At 36.4% G+C, this 10839-nt stretch overlaps 1 protein-coding gene across 1 annotated transcript in view; it reads left to right on the top strand.

The window, feature by feature from the left end:
* Nucleotides 1–10839, top strand: part of SLC4A10 (solute carrier family 4 member 10) — a 257844-nt gene that overhangs the window by 185503 nt on the left and 61502 nt on the right. Inside the window, exons 12-15 of the mRNA XM_044669107.1 lie at nt 755–795; nt 908–1082; nt 1608–1741; nt 2402–2647. Of these exons, the coding sequence (XP_044525042.1) occupies nt 755–795; nt 908–1082; nt 1608–1741; nt 2402–2647 (596 nt within the window). The remainder of the gene's footprint in view (nt 1–754; nt 796–907; nt 1083–1607; nt 1742–2401; nt 2648–10839) is intronic.

Here is a 10839-nt window from a genome sequence, read left to right as displayed (position 1 = left end):
GAAGGAACGAAGGAAGGAACGAAGGAAGGAACGAAGGAACGAAGGAAGGAACGAAGGAAGGAACGAAGGAAGGAACAGAAAGAAACAAAAGCAGACAGAGGCAGAGCAGAGAGAGAGAGAAACAGAGGGAAAAAGAGACAGAGAAAGAGATGCAGAGAGAAACAGAAAATGAGGGAAACAGAGACAGAGTTATACAGAAAGAGGAAGAGAGACAGAGACAGAAATAGAATAGAGAGAGATGGATAGAGAAAAACAGAAAGAGGAACCAAAGACACAGAGGCTGAGACACCCAGAGAGTAAGACAGAGAAAGAGACAGAGGGGAACAAAACTGGAGAGAAAATGACAAAGACAGACAGACAGACACAGAGATGGAAAGACCAAAAAAGGGGGGGGGGGGAGACAGGTAGGGGTAGAGGCAGAGAGACACCAAGAGTCAAGATACACAGAGAGAGAGACACACACACACAAACACACAGAGGAGAGACAGAGAGAGAAAGAGGTAGACAGAGAGAAATAAACAGACAGATATAGACACAGAAAGAAAAAGGGAGGAGGGGCAGAGAGCCAGAAGGAGTGGGTTTTGGTGGGACTGGCATAGAGTCCAGAAATTATCTACCCTTAGAGTTCACACTATTGATGCTGATGGCTGAGCAGCTCTGAACACCATTTGAAAGACGTTGGGAGTCGTTGCCTTCTGGCACAGTATCTGGCTAGGGTTTAAGGAGCTCTAGTGGACAGGAACTGTGCTTAAAGACACTTACTAAGTCAAAGCAGGTTATTAATGGCTCTCACCAGTGAAGATGGAAAAGCTGCTCTCTGGCCTGGCAGCCAAGCAGAGAAACTTTTTTTGTTGGTGTGCTTCTTTTATATTTGGGTTTCACTGTTTTGTTTTTCCCCCTATCTTAGGATTTTTGGGGGACTTATTTTAGATATCAAAAGGAAAGCTCCATACTTCTGGAGTGACTTCCGAGATGCTTTCAGCCTGCAGTGCTTAGCATCGTTTCTGTTTCTCTACTGCGCTTGTATGTCACCTGTCATCACATTTGGAGGGCTGCTGGGAGAAGCAACCGAAGGTCGTATAGTATGTGTTACCCTTTTCTCCAAACTTTAAAATGTTGTCACTTCGTGAGGTCTATAGTTAGTTAGCAAAGCTTTTCCTTTTGATTCCTTTAAAAAGAGACATTTGTTTGATTCTAATCTGCATGCAAATTCATTTCATGGATAATTTAGTAAGAGAAATGCCCCTAAATTAGGATCTAAGCTAATCTGAACCCAGATCCATCATTAACACAAATTCCTTTTTTTTTTTGCCTTTTCTCCCTATTCCTGGCATTAGTTCCACCTCTTTTAGGGCAGAATATCTTCACTATATCAAATTAGAAGAGCAAGAGGGTAATGGTGGGTGGAAAAGGTACCTCCCCAGTCACTACCCTTTATACAACAACATCTTCTACCAAATTTCCATCTCCTCTTCTGATCTAGACAAGTCTTTGGGACTTTTTTAAATAAAAGAGAAGTTGCATACTTCTTTAGTGTCAGTAGCTCATCTTTGGAGTGAAAGACTGTTCTTACAATTGATGAAATGTAATCATTTGTGTTTCCACAGAGTGCGATTGAATCTCTATTTGGAGCATCTATGACTGGGATAGCATATTCTCTCTTTGGTGGACAACCTCTTACCATACTAGGCAGCACAGGACCTGTACTGGTGTTTGAAAAGATACTGTTCAAGTTTTGCAAGTAAGCATTGTTTAGTTTGAAAACAAAAATCAAGCCAGACAAAGGGGAGAAGGGGATGAAGACTGTGATTTCATTCATTTTGCTGTCATCGAAACTACCAAAAAGGGGCAGCATTAGGGGTGAGTAGAGTCGGGGATTCCCAGAAGGCTTCTTTAGACTAGAATATAATTTTGATTTAGAAACTACTTGTAATTCTATCTACTAAAATGAAGTTTTAAAAAAAAACAAAACCTTACCTTCCATCTTAGAACCAGTACTGCTGGAGCCTGCCCTTATCACTCTTCTGCCTTGCAACCAATACACAGTATTTATTCTAAGATGAAAGATTAGGATTTTGTATTGATTCCAAGGCAAAAAAAAAAGTAGTTAGGACAAGTCAATGATGACTAAGTGATTTGCCCACAGTAACACAGCTAGGAAGTGTTTGAGGCCAAATCTGAACCCAGGACCTCCTGTCTCCAGACCTGGTTGTCTATCTATGGAACCACTTCACTGACCTCCAAAATGCAGTTATTTTTAGGCAAGGAATTGAATTCAGAGACAAGAGGTTTCAGACCCATTTAACCTTGGTTGCTACAAACTCATTTACATTGGTCTAAAATACCAATTGATATGTTAAAAGACATCCAGTTTTTTTCTTCCATTCTTTTCTCCCCTTAGAGAATATGGGCTGTCATACCTCTCTTTGAGAGCTAGTATTGGGCTTTGGACCGCCACTTTGTGCATCATCCTTGTGGCCACTGATGCCAGCTCTCTCGTCTGCTACATAACTCGTTTCACCGAAGAAGCCTTTGCTTCTCTTATCTGCATAATTTTCATTTATGAGGCTCTGGAGAAGCTATTTGAGCTCAGTGAAGCATATCCAATCAACATGCACAATGATTTGGACCTCCTGACACAATATTCGTAAGTATAGATTCTTCTTCTTCACTAGGAGGTTTTCTTCATTGTTGTTTTTGTATTTCAATGATTTTTACCATTGCTATAAGAAATCTGAATAAGTAAGCAGAATAGGTACTTTAATACTAGACTTAAAAAATGGCAAGATATGTCTTGGTTTAGAATTTTGAAATTTTATTTTCCCAGCATTCCTTAAATATAGTTATGACAAACTACATTCTAATCATTGAATCATAGATTTAGAGCTAGAATGAAGCTAAGAGGATAGTGAGTCCTACACTCTTATTTTAGAAAAGAGGAAACTGAGGGTCCAAAAACTTATGTTAATTACCTAGGATGACTCTCCTGGACTACATCAGAGGCAGGGTTCAAACCCAGATCTTCCTGACTCCAAGTCCAGGATGCTAATGACTCTAAAATATCACCACTATTTCTAGATTATTTTTGTTGTTATTCTTTCAGTTATTCAGTGAGGTTTTGTACTAAAATAAAAACCTGTTCATTTCATTTACCCTTTTATGTCCTTCCTGCCCTTCCTCCCTCCCCCCGCCGATTTTAGGATGAAACAGGAATGATCATTGAAAATTTAAAAATGTAAATGTTTAGAATAAAGAGGAAAAAAGAAAGTCACAGGACTCAGGAAGAACCACTCAGTTTATAATATTTAATATAATGAAAGCAGACATGAAATAACACTGAGTTATAATTTATTTTTACATTTGAGTGATGTTTTCTCTCTTTATGTCATTTTTGAAGGAAGAGCTCAAATACTAGCTCACAATAATGATTTTGGAATGTTTAATTAAGACTGGAACTAAAAATATAGCTACTTTTACTACTAGAGTATCAATGACCAAGAAACTCATTAAATCTATATCTGTAGATTGGTTTTGCCCACTAAAATAACTGCATTAGGATTTTTAAAAACATTTTTGAAAAAAAAAAGAATTTGGGGATTTTTTTGTCATTTTAACAGAATGTTCATATAGTTCAGTGGTTCCCAAACTTTTTTGGCCTACCGCCCCCTTTCCAGAAAAAATATTACTTAGGGCCCCTGGAAATTAATTTTTTTTTAATTTAATAGCAATTAATAGGAAAGATAAATGCACCTACTGCCATCACCACCCTCCCTGGATTGCTGTAGCAACCACCAGGGGGCAGTGGCACCCACTTTGGGAATCACTGATATAGTTTTTGGGTTGTTAGGGCTGCTATAATCAGTGCAGCAGCCACTTTTTGTTATGACTTATACTGGCTAATATAACATGTTCTGTTATATGTTACTAATAATATTTTATTATACTGGATTGATATGGCCATACTAACTATGTACTTTATTGCCCTCATTTTTCAGAAGAAATCAAAGTAGATGATGCTCATTAAACAGCTAAGAGAAAAAGAAATTCACTATTAGTTTTTACATTTTGCCAAAGATGATGGAATGCAAAACAATTTTTAAATTATACTGATTCTGATAATTTCATCAACAAATTATTGAGTGTTTACAATGTGCAAGGCCATTGAATAAGGTACAAAGAAAGTGAGCACTGTCTGTAAGTTTCTTGAGAGCAGAAACTTTCATTTTTGCCTTTCATCATGGCAGTAATCTTATTAAATGTTTTTCAATTAAATAATTTAAGGATTAACATATAGTTATAGAACAACATTTTTAATATAGCTAAATTAAATATGAGTGGAAAAAAATGAGAGAGACAGATGAGGTCTCAGGGAATCCTAGAAAGTTTTAAGGATTCTTTACAGGGTCTTGAAGCAGGAGAACATTTGTCTGAGTATGGGAAATAGAATGACCAAAAACCCAGATGTATAAATTATATATGGAAAAGATGGAGAGGAAATTGCACTGGCCAAGGCAAGTGTTTCAGGGAATGGTAGTATAGCAGAAAATAAGATTTAAAAAAAAAGGCAAAGTGGTGTCATATTCTATGAACCTTAAAAGTCAGACAGAGGAATTAAGATTTGATGGGGCAGGGAATAGATAACATTTTTTGATCAAGGTGACTCACCATTGGGAACTTTCCATTGCCCTTTGTGTTTCAGTTCTTTATAGAATTCTTTCAAGTTTCCATGCTTCTTGGCCCTCTTACCATCATCAAAATATTAATGTTGAAAAGGTAAACCTTTGTTTCATGGAGTAGTTTGATGTCATCAAATGAACTGTACAATTTCCCAATGTGATTAATATCACAGATGACAGTGAGAAGATCACCTGGTAAAATGAAAAGAAAAGGCCATTCAGTCTGACAAAAAGGAAATTACTGGAGACTTGAGTGCAATTTCAGTAGAATTGTAGGAAGAGAAGCCATTTTGCAGAGATCAGAGGATGAGGAAAGGTGTGGGGCAAGACGGGGAGAAAATGGAATCAGTGTGTGTCTTGGTTACTCGTTCAAAATTTCATCACTGAGTGGAATAAAAGCAAGAAGTAGTTAGTAGCTCAGTGAGGGAATCAAGGTCAAGTGAAGTTTTGGAGATCCTTGTGAATTTCTGAAGGCAGAAATTGCTGAGGGCTCAAATAAAGGGGCTATGAGAGTTCTAGATATGTGTGGAAACTACATAATGTGCATGTAGTTTATGTAGTGTGAAGGTTTGGCTTTCAAGTACAATCCTGTCAGTGTGTCTCTGTCACTTTGTCCTTTCCTTCTTTACTGTGTCAAAGTTCAGAACCTGAACTTCAAAAGCCAATCCTGCACATTTGTTGTCATTTTCCCAGGGAGACTTGAAACCTAGATTTAATTTAATTGTAAAAAGTAATTAAAAACACCAATCCCTATCTGTGGTACCAAATATCGTGGACCATTACCTGAAAGCATTTTACCATCATATGATGGACAACCTCCTTCTTGTTAACCATAAGAAGAAGAGAGTAGCTGCTATAAAACATATGGGCAACTGGGATACAATATACTTTGCACATGAAAGCCCTGTACCAGAAATAGTTTACTTGGTCTGCTTGAGTAAGGCAAGTTAGCCATGTATGCTCTGCAAAAGGTAGAGTGTACACTCTGCTGTAGAATTCATCCATCTACCCTACATACACTGCTCTGTGATGTGGTGATTTCGTTATTTGCTCTCCTGGTCAAGGGCAGTGATCTTCATATCAGACTGTTTTCTGGTGAGTTAGCCTGACTGCTTTGTGCCTTTTAGTCCTCCTTGCCATCTGTTCTTACCTTCTTGTACTCTTGGTGCCACTGATAAAGTAAGTATCCTTAAAACTAACCAAATGAACTTTCTTTTTAAGACCATCAGGATACTTTACCAATGCCCTTAACCAGCTGTATAATTATGGGCAAATCCCTGTGAGACCTATTTTACAGAAGGGTCAGGTAGGAATATAACACTAAACATACTCAAAAACCTATATGAACAAGAGTTAACTTTTTTTTAATAGGTGAGGCTTGAGACAGTCCATGTAGAGCAAATAAGAGGGTCTTATTTGAGTAGGGAAGATAGACTATGTTGAATAGAAAACAGGAGAAAAGAAAGGCAGTGTCTGATGAATGTTTGTCAAAATTTTTTTTAAGAATTAGATCTTCATTGTGTTATTGGAAAGTAACCAGAGCTTAAATGCTTACGTAAAATGATGGCTATCAATTTTAATATATAAAACATTATGCTAGAATGAACCAACTATCATTTAATCATAAAGTTGACTCTGTGGCCCTGGGCGAATTGCTTAACCACTCGGCATCCTCTGGCAAATCTCTATTGCTCTCCATAGGAAGAAAGAGTTTACTTTCTTGGAGTTTCCTAAATGAGTGAAATCATAAATGTGGTTTATTTGTTTGTTTTTAAAGGCTTAAGAAATATGATCATTACATCCCAAAGTAGATGCTATTGAATCAGTGGGATAGATTATAGGAAAATTATTATTGTTTACTGAATGTTTTCTTAGTCATAAGTAATTCATAGTCAGTCTCTTTGTAATCTGACTTCTGTTTTTATTACTCGACTGAAAGTATTCTCTTTTAAACATATTTTGTTTTTATATATAACATTATGTGACATGTAACATGACCAAGACATAATACATATGATTAACTATAACTATCTCTTAAAGATCACCACCAACTTCCTACTTGCCAGATTCAAAGGCATTTTCTTTCAGTCTTTCATTCAGTCTTCATCCTCCTTGACTCTCTGCAGCTTTTACCATGGTTCATAATCTCCTACTGAATGGTTTGTTCTCTATCGCCTTCAGAACACCATGCTTTTTTCTGATTCTTTTCTGATGTTTCTTTTCTCTCTTCTTCAACAGCTCTTTTTTTCCTCTCCACGCCATATGGCTGTTGTTTCATCTACCATATTCATTTCCAGGAAAAATCTCATCCAATTTCACAATTTTACTCCTCCTTTCGAGCTGACCAACAGAGAGATGAGAGATACATACATACATACATATATATGTAGATGATAGAAAGATAGGTAGATAGATAGAAAGAGAAAGAAATGAATGGGCAGAGAGAGAGAGAGAAATAGAGATAATGACAAAGACACCTTTTCTCTGAGGACTCTGATTCTCTAGATAGCCTCAGAAAACCAAACCTACATCCCCAGTTGCTAAAAAGACATCAATATTTATATTATGACTAGCACCAAAAATTCATTAATCCAAAAACTGAACTCATGTTCTTTCCCCATTGCCCTCTTCTTTTTTCTGATTTCACTATTTCTCTCTGAAGAATCTGGTCTCCCGGTTTTATAATTTTAAGATTTATGGTTATTTTTCCCTCTACTTCAACTCTCATATCATATTGGTTACTCTGTTCTGTTGATTCTGTTTCTACACCTTTCACATCTATGTTCTCTTCTCTATTCCTACAACCATTCCATAATTTTAAACATGATTAGCATCCACTTGGACTATTTCAGGCACCTATAAACAAACAAATATTCTAGCTTCATTATCTCCCCATCCTTTCAATCTATCTTTTGTTTGGCAGCCAGAACAATCTTTGTTATAAATATTTCTGATCAAGTTACCCTTCTGCTCAAAAATCTTCAGTGGTTCCTCATTCCATACCAAATAACCATCTATGCCAAACATACAAGGCCATCTATAGCCTAGCTCCACCATGCCTTTCAGCTCTAGATCTGGGTGACCTTATAATTCTATGAACACTTGGGTCATAGCACTGTGTAGAGTTTTGTTTGTTATAATTCCAATGCTTAGGGAGCTTACCATCTGTGAAGCTTCTTCCTCAATTCTTCCTTCCTACACTAGGCTGCTATATATTCTAGTCCCAATTATCTTTCTTCTCTTACTAACCTCTCACCTAACATATTATTAATAAAAATTTCCTCTCTATAAGAGTTGTGAAATACTGGGACATATTGCTAAAGGAAGTTGTAAAATCTTCTTTTCAAAAATTTTTTCATTAATAGGAAAAAATTTATGATAGTTCATATTTATGTAGCACTCTACTATTGCAAAGCACTTTTACAAATATGATCTTTTAACCCTCACAATAACACTGTGAGATAGATGCTTTAATTACATTCATTTTAAACATAAGGAACTGAGGTTCAAAGAGTGTGTCTTGTTCAGGGTCATAGAGTAAATTCCAAGGTAGAATTCCAAGGAAACCAATTCTTCCTGACTCTAAGATAACCACCAGACATGGAGGTAATGGTAATGGATCTGGAGCTGGGAAGGACCTATCTAATCCTGCTTCCTCATTTCACAAAATCCGGTACCATGATGCTTCTTTCTTTCTGGAGGCAATGGAAAAGATTACATAGGCACTTAAAATCCCTTTAATTACTGTGTTTTAGTTTCTTTAGAGAGGACATAACAATTTCAACTGCTAAAACATTACTTAAAATAGGAACAAACTGTCCCCTAGTCCTTGGTTTAGAGAAATATAGAATATTTAGACATCTTCAAAGTATTCTCATACGTACAAAAATGCATTATATTCATGATAATCCTGTAGATCAACAAGAAAGACACCATTTTACCAATGAGAAAAGCAGGATGGTGAGATGAAATGACTTCTCCAAAGTCATACAACCAGGCAATAACATAGCTAAAAGTGAACCCCATATTTCCTATGTCAGTAGAATTTAGCTTTCCACTAAATGGTTCTAACTACTGCCTGTCCCAGTTCTAACTGTGGAGTGTATCAGTAAAAATTAATCCCACTCCCCTTCAATCTTTTATACCATTCTGTTTTACTTCACTTAGGCATTTACCATCTTTAAACTTACATTATTGTTACTTAGGTACTTGTTTGATGTCCCCAATAGATGGCTTATTTAAGGAGATGCCTCCTTAGGGGCATAAATGTATGTCCTTTAGTTTCATTTCTCTTTTAGCACCATGTTTGCTATGCAGCAGACACTTCAAGGGAAAAAAAGACCTTTTTTTAACTTTGTTAACTTTGTGATCTTTGATGAGTGCACTGTGACTCCTTTGGTAAATTTTGCTGTCTTTTCTTTTCCCATTGTGTGATCTGAAACCAATTTTATAGCTTCCCTTCCTCTGATTCTTTGTAAGATGCTACTGCAAATTCCCCAGTTGGCAGAATGTTCTAACTGGCAATGCTGTCAGTTTTTTGGGAATGCTAAGGGAATGCAGGAAAGTATTTATTACTAATAAGTTCCCTGAGGGAGAAAAACTCTCTTTAATAGTGAGAATTAAACTGCTAACTGTGTTGAACACCAGCCTTCCTAGATAGTCATAGAACCAACCAGTTAGTATACACTTAGCTCAGCATATTTTTTCTCTTCACATATGCAAGCCTCCAAAGTAAGTATTCAGTCATAAATGTTGAGTGTTTGAACAAAAAAAAGCAAAACATCAAAAAAAGAGAAATACAGCCTGGAACAAAAAGAAATTCATTTTGCAAAGGCTTTCTCATGTCAGAATAAGTTCTCTCCTCACACCAATAAAATAAACAATACAAAACCCAAACCGCCTTTTAGAAAACTCTTCCCCCTCTATGCCTCATGGTAATAGCACATGCAATAATTTCCTTAATGCTCATAAACCTATTGCTCCCAAATATATGCTGTTTATAAGATCTTGGGATTTATAATTAGAAAGAAAAACTGAGACTATCCTGCCCAGCCCTCCCATTTTTGCAGATGAGGAGACTGAGATCCAATAACTTTTCCCAAACCCCTGAGATGAGTACCCCAGTGCCAAGTTATTCCATTCAATTAAAGCCCTTTATAGACTAGAGTCAAGAAAATTGTATTTGTACAAGGCACGGTATTAAATACAAAGACTACATATGATAACCCTTGTCCTCAAAGAGTTTACAGCAGTCTACTGGAGATAGATGTAACATATATACAGATCAGTATGAAACAGAATCATTACTATGAGAAAGAAGTTTTTCTTATAGACTCCTAGTATTTCAGTCCTTAACCCTGTCTCCTTTTGTCCAGTGTTATACAGGCTATCAAAACTTAACAAAAAAAAAAAAAAAAGATCTTGAATTCAGTCACCTTTTTCTTTTTCTTTGAAAATCCTTACCTCTTGTCTTAGAATTGATACTAAGTACCAGTTCAAAGGCACAAGAACAGTAAGAAAGGAAGTTAGGGGAAAATGAATATTGATGTCTTACAAACACATAGATTTTCAGGGCAGTTTCTAGCTTAGTATAAAGACAAAAATCTATCCAAACCTATCAATTGAGAAGGTAATGGTCAACAATAATTTTGAATCACAGATTCATAAGCATTCTTTTATATGCATATCTCTACATATGCATATGTATAAACATTCTTGTATAAAGAATGGAATGTAATTTTCCTAGACCTGGTTGGTTGTAAGTAGCATAGCATGAGACTGCACAATCTCTGATAAAAAAGGGAAATGAATCTAGGTGCTTCTCTGTGTATCTGAGAAGAAGAGCTAAGACCCTGCCATATGGCTTCTATTTCCTCTAACGTGGCTTCCAGAGGAGAGAATGGCCATGAGGGAGAGCATATGTCCTTTGTGTCCTTATGCCCTTCCCATTATTTCCAATTTAACCAGGTCACTTGTAATTACCTTCTTTCTCACCAGAAACCAATCCGTCTCTCCTCTGAATGTCAAAAGCATCTTCTTTATTCCTTATATCTCTGATTTGATGGAGCATACCATTTTAAAATGATTTGCTACAAGAATATTAAGTATCATTACAATTAATTAACCTTACTTAGCAGCTAGTTTTATTTTTTACTTTTATTGA

Source organism: Gracilinanus agilis, chromosome 3, assembly GCF_016433145.1.
Source record: "Gracilinanus agilis isolate LMUSP501 chromosome 3, AgileGrace, whole genome shotgun sequence".
Taxonomy (NCBI): domain Eukaryota; kingdom Metazoa; phylum Chordata; class Mammalia; order Didelphimorphia; family Didelphidae; genus Gracilinanus; species Gracilinanus agilis.
The sequence above is the reverse complement of the archived record's forward strand: the minus strand, read 5'-3'. Positions and strand labels throughout refer to the sequence as shown.